Genomic DNA, 19,112 nt, shown 5'->3' with positions numbered 1-19,112 from the left:
GAAGCCTGCTTAGCTAAGTGGTAAATTGTTAAGTTACACAAACCATATGAGTAAAATCTTGATCATAACGAATGAGAAGCAAAAGTCTTCATTACATATATTGTCTTTACTGCTGGAGAGCAAACGCAATTAAAACTTTGTATGGCATTAAAACAGTGACTTAAAAAAATGTTCAAGCTGTTTGTTACTTGTGTATTTAACTGTGTTTGCAAGAAAGATTAATACAAAAACTGATATAGAAGGTAATCAGCAATTAAAAAGAACAGTGAAAAGTTTGATTTATTAGCAATATGATACGAATACATGTGTAAGCTGCATAAACTTGTATTGACCTTGATTCCAGAAAAGAATAGGTTACAGATTTCTCTTTAAACACAAATTGTAATTCTTTCTTCTCGCATAAAATGTTCAAACCCTGACATTTTTGTTTCAAAGTGTATGCCCGTACTGATGAGTAAATAGCGTAAATGAAAATTTAAGTGTGCAGTAATTTTGAAAGTGAGCAAAAATGTTCAGTATGGTACACATAGACAATACTTATCAGAACTCTCAAATTCGTGCATGAAGAGATTTGCCAACAGAATTCAGTAACATAAAGACTTATTCCTTAAAATCTACTACATTTTAAAATCTGCAATGAGCAAGCGACACGTTACACAAATGAACTGGAATCTCAGATAGCTGTTTTCTCATTGATTATGATTTTTTAAAATATTGTAACAAGTTAAATTGACTTGAGATTGCCGATAGCTGACGATTCTTCTTGATGATGCCATTCAGACTCGGTCATTTATCCTGGTCTGAAGCATCCTCACTTGCAACATCAAGTTTTCCATCTGAGCCTGCAGAGTTGCATTTGACTTCTGGTAACTCATCTGCAACTCAGTGAGATCTGTCTGGAGACGCTGTACACGCTCAGGAGCAGGGGGTTCCTCCTGTAATTCCCCTCGCACAGCGGCAACCTACAATACGAATAATAAATCGACTGATACGTCTCTTTCTCCTAAATTATGTGAAGTATTCTGATCGTGTTTAAAAGGTTTTATCGTGCCGTGGCAATTGGACGCTAAGGCGACTGATCTGGCCAGAAAATCGCAACCTTCTGGTCGCGATTCCAGCACGCTAACCACTGTGCCATTGCAACTGTTGTGAACTATTTTTAAATGCGCGTCTGGATGGCACAACGGCGTCTTCTTAGCATAATGAATTTAGGGTGGAGAGTGGTTAAGCAACTTGTTTTGTATGTCTGCGTTACTAGATTGACCTTAGATGCAGGCATTATTGGCCGTCCCACACTAATTTCTTTTTAAATATCGGGTTCTTCATTCCTTTCACCATCAACTTTAAAACTCTATACAGGCCGGCAAAAAATTTGCAGTTCATTAGAGAATGCAAAATCAAAGTAGCCCAATGTGTGCATTATCTTCAAAATGTAGATTCCCCAAAAGTAAAAATGGATATTAGCGCAAGAGGTGGATAATGATTGATGGCTATTTACCCTTAGATGCATTTTCATTTTGAAACTAAATAGGTTTCACTGCACCACCGAGTTATGCAATATCAACAAACTAGTTTCAATGATACGAATTTCAGAGACTGGCATTTTAATTCGCCCATTTTTTAAATTTTTTTTTTTTTAGTTAGGAGATAGAAGGAGCTAAACTTTAAGCCATGGAGGAAGAGAAGTAGACTGTCAATTAAAATTCCGAAACTTGTTAACTGTTAAAAGCAAAAACTATAAACATTTACTTGCAACTCTCAGGCAGTCAGTCCAAAGGAAAACAGATTTAAAAAGTTAAGTAAATAGTGATTAAGGTATGTGACTTTACGTTTTGATGTTTGTTAAAAGTGTTTTCTCTTAGGACAAATCCTAGAAACGGATGGATCTTGGTAAAAGTAAACAAAGCTATTAAAAGCAGGTAGATACATAACCTGGACTTAATTTATCGTACCTGTTCTTTTTATCATCACTAAAAAAAAAATTGTTTTCTTTTAAGAACTTTCATCTGCTTCTGCACCCTTTATTGGCATTCATGCTTCAATTTTCTTTTTTCCTCGCATCCCCTCTTGTTTCTTCCATTCATCTCAAGTGTAAATTTTGCAAAGCATATCCTTTATTTTTACAATTATTGTTTTATTTTACCTATCTTTTTTGAACGTTTGGCACATACTTTTCGTTCAAGATAATCATTCCTTTTATATGACGAAATTGCAAGAAAGATACAGTACAATTCTGTAAGTGTGCAAGTGTTCAGCATACTTGTAAATTTTACGAAAGAAAAATAGATGATTTATTAAAAATTTTCTTTGTATGCTGATGTAATATTCGAATTCACGCCCATCGAAGCAGGCAATAGTTTTATCATTGTGATTTGAATATTCATCCCCTCAATATCTGATATTATTTTTCTTTTCAACATTTTGTTGTATATTGTTTTATGTTCTTGAACTTAACGCTGTATTCATGGATGAATAAATTGAATCATACTTGAATTGTACTTTAATGGTTTCTGCTACAATTACAATTAAACATACAAAGGATATTTGAAAAGTTCAGAATATTTTGGAACTTTTTTTTATTTCTTTGAACTTGTCAAACAATTTAATGGATGTAGATCTACAAAATAACGTTCTTAACAATGATCGTGTACAGCACACAGGTAGGCCTACCTGCCGATATGCGTGTGACGTAGCATATGTAAATGACACGTACATCAAACAGGTACCTGTCGATATGCGTGTGACGTAACTTTGTAAATGACAGCGATTAAAAATATAGGAGAAGGAGGAACAAACTTACTTAAATACCCTCATTGGCCGAGCCCGAGACTCGAACCCACGCGGACAAAGATGAGATGGCAGTGATCTGTAAAGGCGAGCGCTTTAGACCACTAGGTTACCGAGTGCCCAAAAATTGAATTTTATATATATATATATATATATATATATATATATATATATATATATATATATATATATATATATAGTACCATTTTATTTCTTTGGTATGACTTGGCGGCGGTTCGAATCCGCGACCTCCCTCATTCGAGGCGGACGCTCACTTAGGTCACCGGAGCTGTGCATCAGATATTATATTTCACTGTAATAGGCATGAGAGTAAAATGGAAGACATACGCACTGAAAATATCCAGAACTTCATATTTTATATATGTTGTCCCTTATGCTAGAGGTTTTAGAGTAAATCACAAGGGTAAAGGACTGGGTCGAGCTTAAATCAACTAATCTGAATATACTGAAAGTATTGGTAGACTTTTTTTGTTCTCTCATCATATCGCGTGCGTACTCCACCATAATGAAAACTCACATATTGCCAGTGATAGGTGTCCAAGTCAAGAATAATTTATGTTGAGAACTGTTCTCTATTGGTCCAAAGTCTCAATAGGACATCATTAACTCTTAAACTGCAGTTAATATGGAGTACGTTGAATTCCTGTTTACAAATGTATAGCGCCAAAATAACCTCTTATCTCGTCAACATAAACATCTAGTCCAATCTCAGAATTCAAATATGTTCACCTTCAATGGTGTCCTCACAATAAGATCCAATAATCGATATTTTCATATTCACATACTATTTCTTTACATCAATGCAGGTTTACAGCTACGTTGCACCGATAATTTCTTATTATTTTTAAATAGTTTTTGAACGTCCTAGGTTGAGTTCAAGTGTATGCCCTGGACGAATTTCGACAGCAAGGTCACCGCCAGTAATTTACTAGCATCGGTGGTAAGATTGTCACTAATGGTTTGCATCAACTACATAGCTCACGGTCGTTATTTCATTTTCATTTGATCTTCACTAGAAATAAAATTGTAAACTTTACCAATAAGAAACATTTTTTCTTTGCATTTTGTTTAAAAAAAAATTTCTCACCTCTCCGCTGAGTTCTTTGACTGTGTTCCTTTGTTTTGTAGTTTCGGCAGATACTTTCTCTATAGTCTCGTTGACTTTGTCCATCCTATTTTCAAGGCTGGTGAATCTTAACGTTTGCCGCTTATTCTCCTCTTGGAAGCTGTTTACGATGTCCATCATTTTTGCCTGAAGGCTTAACATCTGTTGTGGCAAGCTCTGCGATACGTTCATCAGCATCCACTTCACGGCATCAACGTCGTTCTCTACATTTTTGATGCCCTGTAGATTAAACACTACTATTTGACATCTTGTTCTTACATACATCAAACAAATTTCACGATCACAATTTTCGCTCATTTAGCAAAGCATATTAAATTCTCAAAACTACATTTCGTCTTATTACGGTACAGTAGTTAAATATGTACGTTTTGACTTAATTCGCGAAAATTAAATTGCAACGTTTCCATTTACAGTCGAGTCATTGCGTGAAAAAGTTTTCGAAATATCTGATTTAGTTAGAGATGTGTTTAGGGAAACAGCCACGCATGTTTCCGTTTATAAGCATTCCAATGTAGATATATATTAGCCTGTTCCAATCCCAATCGATAAATCTATCTTGTGGATCGTGCATGTCAAAGACATCGATAGTTTTGAGATAGCAGATCGTACGCCAGTATGTAACGGATTTTATTATCAAAAGAGTCTGCAAATTAACTTTTAAGAATCAATTTAATCCTGCATTTAAGAGTAAATCGTATCCCGCATTTAGGAGTCAATCATATACAGCATTTAGAAGTCAATCGTATCCCGCATTTAAGAGTAAATAGTATCCCGCATTTTGAAGTCAATCGTATCTCGCATTTAAGAATCAATTGTCTCCTACATTTCAGATATAATCTTGAATATTAAAATGTCGCTAAAATTCAGCCAGCTTGACATTTGTTCTGCGGCACAGTAGAAGTCTACGTTAGTGTCACGTACATTAAAGTTAAGATAGGCTATACCGCACAGCAGAAGTCTACACTAGTGTTTTGTACATACAAGAAATCTATATAAGATATATGTTATAGGTTGTGCGGCACAGTAGAACTCCAGCGTTTGCACATTAAAGAATTCCATATTATATATGGTATAGGTTACGCGATTATGTATTTGCACATTAAAGAAATGCATGTAAAATACGATAAGGTTATGCGGCGCAGTAGGGGTCTGTACTAGTATTTGTACGTTAAGAAATCCATGTAAGATATGTTATTGGTTTTACGGCATAGTAGAAGTCTACACAAGTGTTTGTACATTAAAGAAATCCATGTCAGACTTGTATTAAGTTATGCGACACAGTATACGTGTACACTAGTGTTTATATATTGAAGTGATCCATATAAGATATGCAGTAAGTTATGCAGCACAATATACGTGTACACTAGTGCTTGTATATTAAAGAAGTCCACATAAAATATATTATAGGTTACGCGGAAAAGTAAGTCTACACTAGTGTTTATAGACTAAAGAAGTCCATATATAAAAGAAGTTCACATAAAATATATTATAGGTTGTGCGGCAAAGTAGAAGTCTACACTGGTGTTTATACATTGAAGAAGTCCATAAGTAAAAAAAAAAACGTCCACATAAAATATGATATAGGTTGTGCGGCAAAGTAGAAGTCTACACTAGTGTTTATACATTGAAAAAGTCCATAAGTAAAAAAGCGTCCACATAAAATATATTATAGGTTGTGCGGCAAAGTAGAAGTCTACACTAGTGTTTATACATTGAAGAAGTCCATAAGTTAAAAAACGTCCACATACAATATATTATAGGTTGTGCGGCAAAGTAGAAGTCTACACTGGTGTTTATACGTTGAAGAAGTCCATAAGTAAAAAAAAAACGTCCACATAAAATATGATATAGGTTGTGCGGCAAAGTAGAAGTCTACACTAGTGTTTGTACATTAAAGAAATTCGTGGAAGATATGTTAGAGTTATGCGATTATGTATTTATACGTTAAAGAAATCCTAATAAGATGTAATAGGTTATGCAGCACTGCAGGAGTCTGTGCTAGTGACACGTACGTTCAAGTACGGTGTGTCAGATTGAATTCGGACGCATTGCGAGTTATTTGTGTTTTCCATAATTAATTCTAATTCCACTGTAATAATTTCCCTTAGTTTTGCTTTCCGAGGCAAAGGATTACTTTGTGTAACACACCTGGTCAATTTGTATGGATCGATGGATCGTATAACCGCACATGTTTCCATGGTTTATTGTCTTTGTAAGAGCTAGAAGAAAGAAATGAATGGTGAAAATTGAGTTAGCTGTCATTTCTGTTAGAAATATCGCTACTTTGAACTTTGTTCTACAATGCTTATGCAGATTACGTTAGAAAATAGTTGAAACAGCTGACTGTTTGAAAAATGACCGAGTGAAATGAAGTTATAGAAGCGATTACTTAAATCTGTACTGCGATATGGAGCATATTAGTTGATTACTTGATTTCGTAGAGAAATACCTCAATATCATGTTGCACGACGGCAATATTTCTCACAACCTCTGACAGTTCACTTGCGGTGTTTTTCACGTCTGAGTCGAGAGATGTTATCTTGTTCTTAAAGGACTCCATCATTGCCATGTTTCTTGATCCCTCCAGCTCCAACTGAGACTGGACTCGAGCAAGGTCATTGGTCAGTCGTAAGTCGTGCTGGCTTCCACACTGAAAAATACAGGAAGTAAAGTGTTGCAAAAGGATATTCTAAAAAATATTACTTGAATCTGTATCTCAATTGCGTAGACCCGAACGTAGCAAAAGCAGCCTTACCAAATTTTATAAATAATGTTAATTAAAATCATCGCAGATATTCTGAACATTAAGTCGGTGATTGCTACCATTTTTCGTTTCTTTATCTTTCAGCTTTTTGATGAGAGAGAGGGGGGTCCATAAAATTTATAAGGTAAAAAGAAACAACCTTTCTGCACTTTTCTTTTATAAAATGAATTGCATGATGAGGCCTTTAACACAGCTGTTATTGTTGTTTTTGTTGATGGTTTAACACCATTTGTTCAGCACATGATGTACTATACATGGCAGCCAGTATATCTGATGGAGAAAGAACCTTGGAAGAACCATTGACCAACGGGAAGCTAATGGCAAGTTTTTCACATAACCACATTGTTCGAACCCACGCGGACAGAGGTCATATGTCAGTGATAGGTCTTTATCCAGAAGGTATTGTTCTATTCTTGTTGTTTTGTTTTTTCTACTAAATCAAGTCATTTTCTCATAAAATAAAACTTTTCAAGAAAGATATTCGGAACATTGACCAACAAGGCTGACACTGTTAAACACAGCAAATACTAATAGGAAATCAGAAATCGTACCTGGAAATTATCTCGACTGTAAGGAACATGGAATTGGAAAGTGCATTCCTGGCCAAACGTCGCACTTGCTAGGTAAGCTGTGGCCAAAATTAACAGCTGCAAATGCTCCATTGGAGGTTTTCTCTGATCACGTCACGTTTAGGAATTTGTCTTGTGTTTGCGGTTGGGGTGTTTTATACCATTGGGTCACGTGTTGCTCAGGTTGCAGGTAATAACCTAAGTCAAACCGAGACACGTACTAAGGATTATAAAATACATCGACCATGCTTTAAACATTATTACCCCTTTAACGGCCCAAAGGTCAGAAAACGCCATTTATTTTAAATTTCGGATATTGAGGTTTTTTTCAAGGAGTTACCCAAATAGGATCCCATCTTCGATGTGTGTAAAAGGAATTTCATGCAAAAAAGTTGTTAACTTCCTTGTCTAGATAACTGAAATGGATGGAAACGTTGCACTGTTGGTGGTTAGAAACACATTCATTGCAAGGCTATGCGTATCTGTTATTAAACACTGAGAACTTAAATATGCATTCTATCAAATTAGTCAACTCCTATTTATATGTGTTTTGTAGTTTCTATCTCAACACGTTTTTCACTTGACGCTGTGTTGAAATTTCAAATGGCGGTTATGAACTTGACAATATTCTGAAAACGCTTTATATATAAAATTTCAACAATTAATTTATAGACATTTTGATAAATGTGTAATAATGTGCAAGAGGGAGAACAGTTAGCATTTGTAACAAAAGTAGGGTTTGTGTTATTTTTTATTTACGTCTTCCGTTATCGATTTTTAGTGATTATTTGTTTGATTATGGAAAATCAGCGTTGTGTAGATATTCCTTAAACAGAGATATCATATTAAACTGTATTCACGTGACTTTATGGTGCCATGTATTAGCTTCATAAAATGTCCTCTGCCTAATTTCTTAATATAAGGATAGCTTGTGATATTCTCATCAAAATGTGCTTAGTAATCAGCGATAGGAATTAATTAGATAAGGAATGACTTCCTATATTAAGTGTTTAGTGGTAAAATTCCATGAAAGTACCATTGGCATACTAAGGCCCGGGGAGAAGATGAAGCCCCAGGTGTATTGGCGCTCCAAGACCTCTGGCGCCCGTGCTTTTTGCGCCCCAATTCTTCTGGGCTGTTGCCCCGTCTTTCCTGCCCTGTCAGTATGCTGCTGTGAAATACTGATTCACGGCTTAGAAGTGCGTATCGATGAATCATACCAATATAAAGGGCAAAGTATAGTACGAAGTTGGAGACTTTTGAACGTGTGGACCTTACTTTAAATGTAGGCACATTTTTTTGTGGCGTTAGCGCGTTCTAGAACTCTTCAGTAACAGCGTCTCAATAATATACTTGAAAACAAAGTAGAAACAACAAATTCAAGCCAAATTTACGCAATATGGTTGACATATTGGGTGGGTGTGTCTGGGTCCCACTCAGTCTCGATGTGAATTTAGGAACTGTAATGGGGTACACTTTCCCTGTCATTCGCTTCTTTTAGACCCTTGGCTGTCTACCAGATTATGACGAGTAGCGTGGTGAATTTAAATTAAAAATGAAACTATTATCAAGTTGACTTACGCTTGGTTTAGTTCCAGTTTTCTCCATTCTACTTTTAATTCGTTAATTCACATATTTATCCTTTCTTATTTTCCTTTGCGGAACCGCTCCGTTAGCCTATTGGTTAGAGCGTCCGCCTCGGATGCGGGAGGTTGTGGGTTCGAATCCAGGCCTAGACATATCAAAGACTTATAAAAATGGTACTAGCAGCTGCCTCGCTAGTCGTTTAGTATTAAGAAATTAGTGTTTGGACTGGTCGGCCTGGTGTAAGGATAATGTGACTGGGTGGGACATCTGCGGCTTTAACCATTTTTAAGTCATATTGGTACGATGTCTGCAGTGTGCCAGCTTATAAGTATGTCTAGCACCGGGACATAATGCCGCAGACATATAGCATCTTGTCCCACCCAGTCACATTATCATGATACTATGGCGACCAATCCTGACACTAACCTCTTAAAGTTGAACGCCAAGCTAAGCATGGTGATGATGATCTTAAAGTTTAGACGTGTGCGGCCATTTGACCATGTAGGTCCACATGAGGGATGGGAAAGGAGCCGCCATCCAACAAGATTTACCCTTAATCTGAGTATGAGCACTCACTTGGGGGATTTGTATGTGCGCACCGCACACTGCTTATTTACTCATCGAGTGGGAAACAGGAGCCATCACTCAGTGTTTTTCTGCATGCACCGCATACTTGGGTTTTATGTCTGGTTGTTGCAAGGGCGGAAGAAGTTGCTGTAGTGAAGGATTCCGGAGATCCAAGTTTATCGATTTGCTCTTAATAATTTTGAATTCATGTGAAGAAAAAAACCAACAACTCTGTGCTATTAATAACTACATGAGGGTTTTACTAGTTCTAGGATTATAATCATTGTCACCTTGTGCGACCGGGCCTAATGGTTTAGGATTTTATCCACCTTATAGTGCCTAGGTTGTTGAAGGGTTGTTGTTAGTTTCCTTCCGGTTATTGTGGGATGATATTTTAAGTCAAATTGGTTACCGTCTTGTGTGGTGGGCCCTGATGGTCTGGGATTATGACCACCTTATACGCTTAAGTTATTTGGGTAGTCAGATGGTTCAGATCCTATTGCTAGTTGCTTTTGGTGCACCAAACATTGAAACTTTGTATGTCGGGGCCTGATGCTTGGGCTTAGGACCACCTTATATTATCTAACTTCACTTGAGGCTGGGATATTTGTTTGTATACATTTTCTCATATGATGGTGAAGGAAGAAGAGCAAGATGTTAAGGAAATGCTAGTTGTTGGTTAGAGTAGGATCGTCTGTTTAGTTTCTGTGTGTAAATTTTTGCATTTGGATTGACTGATTTTCCCTTGCCAGTGTTAGGTTCAATGCGTTTACACCAGTCTGGAATGTTGTAGTTAGTGAGAGGGTGTGTTGTGGGTTATTCCTAAATCACATTGTTTGTGAGGTGTATTAATTAAATTGCTAAATTTCTCCAGCTACTAAGTCGGTGCTATTCAACTACGTTTTTTTTTTTTTTTCGTTTCTAAAGCTTTTTGTTTAATAATTTACATACCCTCGCCAATTTATATTTGTTGTCGTAGCTATAAAGCAGGGTCTTACGACCTCTCCCATTAATTGTTTTGTTGTGGTTAGGGTGGTGAAATGGGCATTGTGAACTGCTGCAGTTACTTTATATGTTGGTAGTAGGGGTTATATTTTTCATCTTTTCCCCTATGGCAGAAATAAAGTTTATGATGCTTTTGTATGTGGAGTTTAGTGGGACCTTGTATGCTTTTTTATTTGCCCTGGAATTGGCGCCGTTGTTCGATTAACTCGGGCACCCATTAATTACATGTCGCAAAGTTTCTAGTGTGGGGCAGTTTGGTTAGTGTATGCCCTCTGTTTGTTGCCCAGGCAGATATTTGCCAAAGCTACTTGCTTATAGTGTTTTCCCCGTTTTAAGTCTGGTAATGACTCTAGAAACATGTGGATTTGGTAACACTGGAGGGTGTGTGTGTTTCTGCGGACTTCTTTTCGCATTAGGTATAGATTTCGGCCTTCGGGGCTGTTATCCCATTCTCTCTGCCATTTGTCATTATTTATTTTCCTGATTACGCTGTATAGTTCTTGAACGCTGTAATCGAATTGTTCGGTTGTGGGTTCGCATAATCTGGCTTTTGCTTCTTGGTCAGCCTTTTCGTTACGAGGTATGTTTATATGTGATTGGACCCACATAAATTCTATAACGATATTTTGTTTTTCCATGGTCATGAGGTAGAGACGTATATTTTTAAGCATATTATACCGACTAGAGGAGTTTCCTGATTCCAGGAATCGCATCACGCTGAGGGAGTCGCTAATGATAACCGCTTTTTGGGTGTTGGAATGTCTCACCCATTGGACAGCTAGACTGATTTCCCAAAATTCTACAGTATAGATGGAACAGTTATCAGGTGGTCTAGCCCACAGCGTGATGCCATCCTCTGGTATCACCGCTGCTGAAGCAGTTTTTTGGGGGTTACAGGTTTTAGATATGTTCGTTTAGCTAGCGGTGTTAACCTTCTAATATGTTCATGAATTTCTGAGAGAACTCTGGCCCTTAGTTCTAGGGGTTGGTCCTGTTTATTGCCATATTTGAGGGCATTAAAATTTATTTTCGGAATGTTACGCTTACACGGTTCTGGGTCCGGGTACTGTATACTATCTGCTTGGAGATCCAGTAGTTCGAGTTCCCTTTGAAGGTCGTGTCCCCTCCCCAGGTTTAAATGGGGCCACTTTGTGTCTAAAGGGTTTCTTGCATTTTTCTATGAAAGCTCTTGTGGGGAGCGATTCGTCGTGTATTGATAACCTAGTTGCGGATCGCGGGATTAGTTCGTCCCTTCTAATCACGAGGGGCAGTTCCCCTCCTAGTATTTTAGCTCCTCCCCAGAGTTGTTTTCGAGAGCCCCGGTACAGGGAGCTAAAGCTTGGTTCTGAATCCGATCCAGTTTCTTTAGCATATAGGCGCCAGCCTAGGCATATACTTGGTACCCATAATCAATTTTGGATCGGATTAGTGTCCTATAAAGCATTAGTAGAGTGGACTTATCTGTCCCACAATCGGTTCCCATAAAGTTCCTCAAGAGGTTCAGGTCCCTTTCACATATAGTTACTAGCTCAGCTATATGTTTGCCACATGTGAGGTGCTCGTCAAAATACATCCTAAGGAATTTTGCTACTTTTTCAAATTTGATTTCGGAGCTGTTTAAGTAAAGTTTAGGTGGGTTTTTTGTGTCATTTGTTTACTGGTGAGAACATAACGACTACTATTTTGCCTGGGGATATTTTAAAGCCCCAGCTATTGGCCCATTTTCCTACCGCGTTTAGTTCCATCGGCAATCCGTTCACTACCTCTTTACTGGTGGGGTTGCCCGCTTTCCAGATTCCGCTGTTGTCCGCGAATTGCCATAGGTCCACGTGCGATAAGTCTCTTGACTGTTCTAGATCATTGACCATTATGTTAAATAGGGTTGGGCTCAGTACACTACCCTGAGGTGTTCCGTTTTCAAGTGTGTATGTTTCCGAGTATTTATCCCCTACTTTTGTTTTAATTTGCCGATCTGTTAAGAAATTTTCTATCCATTTGTGGATGCGACCTGTTAAACCGTACTGGTTTAATTTCGCAATGAGTCCTTTAGTCCATATTAGATCATAAACCTTTTCAAGATCGAGAAAAATTGCGGTAAGATGTGAGCTTTTTCGTTTCGCATTAAAGGCTAATTTCATGTTAGATTCAAATCGCATTAGTTGATCTAATGTGGATCGCCTGTTGCGAAATCCGCTTTGATTTTGGGATGACATATTTTTTCTGCATCATAGGTGGTGCTTAAGGCGGTGATTGATCATTGTTTCCATGACCTTGCATATGTTATTCTTTAAAGATATTGGTCTGTACGAGTTTATATCTGCTGCTTCTTTTCCGGGTTGCAGGATAGGGATTCCAATCATTTGGGATGACCCCCGATTGCCAGATTTTATTCAGCAGACCTAAAATCGTCAGTTCTGTGCTTTCTGGGAGATTATTGTATTCCTCATATCCTTGTGTGTTCTCTCCGGGAGAGGTGTTTTTATATATATATATAGGTTTAGTGCCTTTTTCCATTCATGGATAGTGAAGTTTGCATTTAAAGGGCTGGATTGGTCGCCAAGGTCAGTGAATCCTTGAGGTTGTGTGTTGCTGCTGATAGTTTCTATGTTTTTGGGAATTTTATGGAGTGGTTGATATTGCTGCTCATATTAGCGAAGTGAGAGGCCAGCTTGTCGGCTTTTTCTTCGTTGGTAGTTGCCCCTGTTGTTTCGGGGCTAGAAAATTTGCTTTTCCCCCTGATTTTCTTGATTTTGTCACCCACTTGTCAGTAGTTAGCTTTATATTTTCGGGATGAACAGTATTGCCTCTGAGTTTTGTTTGGTGGTGAAAATGACGTTCTTTGTGAGCCTATCTGTTTATTTGTATGCTATAAAGTCGGTAAAATTGCTGAAATACATGAATCGATTTATGGCGGCTTCTTTATCTCTAATGGCTTGTTTACATTTGTCATTACACAATGGTACTGACTGCTTGACCGACCTCTCTCCTGTTTTGGGTGTGCGCTGCTTGGCTACAGGGAACAGGATTTTAACAATGTTATCGTGAAATGTTTCAATAGTGTCGTCTTGTATCCGAGCGCTGTCCACTCCCTCAAAGAGAGTTCGAATTGTCGCCCAGTCTGTTTTATCAGACCTCCACCTGGGTGTGGAAAGTTGTTGTTCCTATGTATTTTCTAATTTTATGGTAGTGAGTATTGGGAAGTAGTCTTTGCCTAGGGTGCTTGATTGATCTACTTCCCAGTCGGATATTTGTGCAATCTTTGGGGTGATTATCGTGAGATCAATTATTGATAGTGTCCAAATTTCCGGATTAAGTCTAGTAGGTGCACCGTTGTTAGCACAAATAAATTGGTGGCTGCGACCCACCCCTCTACATTCGTCCCCCTGCTGTCCGTATGGGTCCCTCTCCAGAGTTGGCTGTGAGCATTACAATCTCCACAAAAAATTGTTTCCCCATGTCCCTTATAATTGTTTGGTATGTGTTATGTGTGATTATTTTGTTTCCGTCAGGTGCGTACACATTTACTATTTTAAGGTGGTGGATTCCCGAGTTAATTTTAATTATCTGGAATTCTGGTAAGAGTTCTAGTGTATAATGGGGTTCTATGCCCTCAACCGACTCACATATATAGCCTGTCCACCTACCGTCTGTCCCTGGGGCCTGTTTTTAACGTCGATTGTACTGTATCCAGGGATCTTCGGGACTTCTTTAGTCTTGTTATTTAAGTATGTCTCTTGAAGGCATATAAGGTCTGGTTTATTAGTACTGTTTAGCATTTTAAGGATTAGTTTCGGGACATTTATAACTAACACCCTACAGTTCCACTGGAGAATTCTTATCGTGTTTTCCTACTCATCGTAGGCGCTTCCAAGTTACTTGTTTTCCCTGTTCTTGTGTAATTTCAGGGTTGCTAAGTCCCTCGAGGTGAGTAATCTGTCCAGTATTTTACTGAGTAGGTGTGTCAGGGTGTAAATGGTCCCTAGTTGTGAGTATTGTGTTTGATGACCACATATATTACATCCCGGATATCTAATATTAATTGGGTGAATTGGGTAGTTTGTTTTATTTGGTGGGTCTTATTACTTTGGCTTTTTATTTCGGGTTTGGATATTGACTCTGGTTTTTCTGAGTGGTGTTGGGTTGCCTGTGTGTTTTCTATGATGGGTTCTGTAATGGCATAATTTGAAGGAGTGGTGGAATCTATCGTGATATGGGTTTTAGCCGATGATTTGGCCGTTGGGTATGGTACGTTATTTTTATCCATGTGGTCCATTATTTCTCGTTCCAGCTTTGCTTTAGAGCGTTAGCGTGACCAGGCCGGATGGGATCCCAGGCAGTTTGAGCATTTAAAGCCTTTAAGTTTACATTCTTGGTTGTGGTTATCCCCGCATTTACTTCTTTTTGGTTTTAATCTACATTTATTTCTTAAATGCCCCCATGATTGGCACTTGTTACAGAAGCGAGTTAGGTTCCTGTATTCTTGCAACCGTATGCGTTTTCCATTTTCTAGTTTGATCAATGTTTTGATTGGCCGTTGCTTGAATTTTAAGAGTACTGAGTTTATCTCCCCTTTTGTTTTGTTTTTTTAAACCTAGTGACATTAGCTACATTTAGACCGTTTTTTATTATTCTAAGGTTCGATTGTCTAATTCTTTGTTGATGTGAATAATGTATTTGTGGGGTGCTTTAGATGTGGAAACTTACTATAACCCCAAAAGTAATACCTATAAGCTGGTCCAAACCCCAAGGACCATCAGGCCCGGCTGCACAATGCGGCAACGAAATACCTAGCGAAACTAGTTAGGACCCTAAACTTAAGAATATATGAGGTGATCCAAACCCCAAGGACCATCAGGCCCAGCTGCACAAGGTGGGGCACCATTAAGCCTAGGAAAGTTTAAATAACCATACACAAAAGGGTGAACCCAAACCAAGAACCACCCCACCCAAATCAGACTCAATAGATTGTTGTTGTTGTTGTTGTAGGGTTTAACGCCATTGTTCAGCACAAGATAGGCTATACATGGCGGCCATTATTAATGGTGGAGAAAGAACCCGGGAAAACCTCAGAAAGAACCACCGACCCACGAGAAGCTACTGGCAATCTTTCTCACATACCAACATAGCGTGTGCTGGGTCTATCCCCACTCGAGTATAGCCTAACATTCAGGTCGCTAGGGTCTATAAAGCCAGGCATATTGACCTATGACTTGACGGCTCATATAAATAGTGCCTTTTATGCACAATAATGCCTGGAGAATGATGCTCTAATTCCTTCCCCCGGGATCAATTAAATAGTCCGCTTATGGACATTAACCAGACGTATATGCCAGTATGGGCGAAAACGTCTATAATTGAAATGATCGTGATGATGATTCTCCTCTCACCAAAGTGGAGGTCGCGGATTTCGTTCAGTACTTACGAAGTTTTCACTATTAGAATCACAACTATGAAAGCTTCAATAACTTAGGTAAATTCTCTGATATTGATGTAGGCAGTAATTAGGTTTTATAAATTCTCAAATTCAGATGACTCAGTGATGTACACGGATTTGACGGTGAACGAGTTCTCTCAATATTTTAAAGCACATATAACATTCTTCAATGAAAAATAATTACACAGCTATAATGATCGGACTTTACTCTTAAATTTTTCCATACATAATAGATGGGGACGTCCGCAGCCGGGGGAGGGATAAGCCACATGCGGAGAAGGGGGAGGGGGACGTCCTTTATAGACAACCCCTGAGTTCTTTAGGGTGGGACGTGCTATGGTGTGGTTGTTGTAGATTTGGGTACGTTTGTTTGTTGCATGTGTTTATGCCCGGTTTGTATTGGTCTTGGATTTCCCTGGGTGTTAGTTTGAATTTGCCTTTAGAGTGATTTCCCACTGGTTCTAAGTTTGTTAATTCCCCTCTAGAATGTCTTATTTATTAATCCCTTTAGGTGGGCCATATTGCGGTTGTTTTCCTTTTCCTTTGTAAAAAGGTGGAGCTGGTTTGTTTTGAAATGGTTTTTGGTTGGATTGCTTTGCGCATGTTTGTGCTTGTTGGTGTGGAGGGGGATTACCGCCATAATTATATCCGCGTATGTTCTACTCTTCCTTGATGCATTATTGTACATGGCTGCTTGCAAGTGCTACTTTCATAATTCTATCCATGTATATTGTATTTTTCATTGATGCAAATTGTACGTGACAGTTTACAAGTGCTACTTTCCTTCTGCATTATTGTCCGTGGCTGCTGGCAAGTGCTACATTCATAATTTTAGTCATGAGTTTTCTATTCTTTATTGATACAAACTGTGAATGGCTGCTTGCAAGTGCTTAGATCTACATTCATTCTGCGTCATTGTGTCTTGCCGTTTGCCAACTACTGAATTAATTTTGAAGTTTGTGTATGGCAAACGCTATGTCAGCTATTCCAAGTGTTATATATTCAGTTTCTAAACTTGCCATTTTACAATTACATCATTCCAGTTGCTGTTTTCATACAGATTTGGCCTTGCAACAATGCAAATATTAAGTTTTATCAGTATCGTCTTTGTTGTCCAACTCGGGTCGCCATCTGTTGTCATAATGGCATACTAAAGATTATCATGACATTATGACAACAGACGGCGTTCTTACTTTCTAAAGTTTTTCTTTTACCAGAAATAATTAAATCTCCCTTTACGGCATTCATTTTGTGTCGATAAACATTGTAACTCTTTCAGTTCCTTTTTAAGGTGTACTTTAGCAACGAAGTTTTTAATCGTTCTTTAAAACTACGTGCTTTCTCGATGATCTAAGTGATTCATAGCAACTTACGAAAACAAAAACACATACACTGCAGCAGTTTGGTCCATCTTCTTAAACCCCACTTTTTACGCACTTATGTATTTACTTTCACCGTTTAAGAAATCTACTTATTAGTGATATCTCTCATTACTTTGAAACATTAATTATTTTAGCAAAGTAAGAATCAGAAATGACAATGACATGTTTCCTCGTACTCTTCTTAACGAGCTTTCATCAGACGACCCCTGGTTGTAAGGATCGTATTGTACGTCCCCCATTTTGACGCACCTCACAGACGTACCTGACAGACGTCTACCTCCTGTGATACTATTGCACATAAGCTCCGATATTTCAGATCAACATCAACATCACATAAAAAATATTTATAGGTAAAATGAGGTTCAAAAAATTAAGCATTCCTCAAGTTTTTTCTTCTTCTCAATCTTGATTTTGGAACATATTTTGTTGCAAAAGTCGAAATAATGAAACTGTGGAAAATCATGATCGTATCATTATAAAAATATTTACTTGCAATTAGAAGCATTAGACTTAGCGTAGGATTGTTTTCCAATACGTAATTTGCATAGACAGAACCGCAACCTTGGAATGTATTTAAAAACAAACCAAATAGCAGCTTTAAAACTGGTTTACAACCATCAAACCTGTTGAACTTAAACGTGGAAATAATCAGAGAAAAAAGACTTAATATTACAGGAGCTTTTACTTTTATTTATTGTAATTCTTCACATTATTGAACTAATTAAAAATAAAATATAAATATATCACTGTTAGGTTATAATTATTCAGCTTTTCTTGTCACATTAAAGATTTTGTAAAAGCTTGAGAATTTTTTAAAATATGAATGTAGTGACGCATGATTCTGACTTATTAAGCGTGCTGCTCTTTGCAAAATTAAAGTAGTTTAGTGAATTATATATGATCAGAGAGAGACAGAGAATGCACCTAAACTGCACATTTCACTAAGTCTTTGTAATTGTATACATGTATCCTGGGTCGATGAGCTTGTTTTGGGACAGTCTTAGGGTCTTTCCTTCAGCAAGTATCAACAAGAGAAAAAAAAAACTATTCTGATCTTACTCGATAATTATACAGGGTAGAATTTTACTGATCACTGTCTTTTTATTTGGTTTAATTTTATTTAAATGCCTACATGTATCCTGGGTAGTTGAGGTTGTTTTGGGACAGTCTTTTGCTATTTTAGGGTAGTCAGGAAGTCTTTCATTTGGCGATAATTACCAACATTGAAAAAAACTCTCCCGATTTTACACGATAATTATACAACGCAGGATACTACTGATCTCTGTCTTTTTAAGGTTTGATTCAATATAACTGTATACATTTATCATGGGCAGGTGAGAGTGTTTTCGGAGAGTCTTATGCTAGCCCCATGACTTTCAGGGTGATAGGCAGAAAAACTAAACTGCTGGATGTCTGATTCATGCATAAATTGCTGGAAATAATCAAACATAAAATAGCTGGACAGATTTAGAGAGGCAAACAAGTGTTCAAATGCATTGCCTAAACTTTTAGAACAGTTTTTGCTTTAATATTCTTCAAAGGAATAGCCTATGGAAATCTTGAGGACGCACATAAATTATGGTTAGCAAGTATTGGTTGCTTGACTTGGTATTAGGTAAGGAACCGACAGTCTTCCATTTTTCTACTAAATGGCTTGTCAAATGGTCAAATGCAGGAATAGGTTGCAAATGTGCCTTAGATATCTTTCTGATTTGGATTTTCTACCATTTGACAAGTGTAACAAGATCTATGGTACTTATAAACATCACTTTTAATTTTCGGTAAATAAAAATGATTCGGGATCTTGTGATAAGTCTTATTGACCCCAAAATAACCAGCTTAAGACGTTTTATGGGCTAGACTATGAATT

The 19,112-nt window shown here is 37.7% G+C and overlaps 1 protein-coding gene across 1 annotated transcript; it reads right to left on the bottom strand.

The window, feature by feature from the left end:
• Positions 1 to 261: 261 nt before the first annotated feature.
• LOC149801817 (uncharacterized) lies at positions 262 to 7,403 on the bottom strand. The gene is made up of 4 exons (XM_089956173.1): positions 7,250 to 7,403; positions 6,384 to 6,584; positions 3,896 to 4,153; positions 262 to 962 (listed from the first exon to the last, which is right to left on the bottom strand). Exons 1-4 carry the CDS (start codon positions 7,358 to 7,360, stop codon positions 777 to 779), a joined length of 756 nt encoding a protein of 251 aa, XP_089812299.1. The 5' UTR covers positions 7,361 to 7,403; the 3' UTR covers positions 262 to 776.
• Positions 7,404 to 19,112: the final 11,709 nt, after the last annotated feature.

Source organism: Sinohyriopsis cumingii, chromosome 4 (genome assembly GCF_028554795.1).
Source record: "Sinohyriopsis cumingii isolate HCF-2022 chromosome 4, ASM2855479v2, whole genome shotgun sequence".
In the NCBI taxonomy this organism is placed as follows: Eukaryota; Metazoa; Mollusca; class Bivalvia; order Unionida; family Unionidae; genus Sinohyriopsis; species Sinohyriopsis cumingii.
Note: the sequence above shows the minus strand (reverse complement) of the source record. Positions and strands in the feature narration are given on the sequence as shown.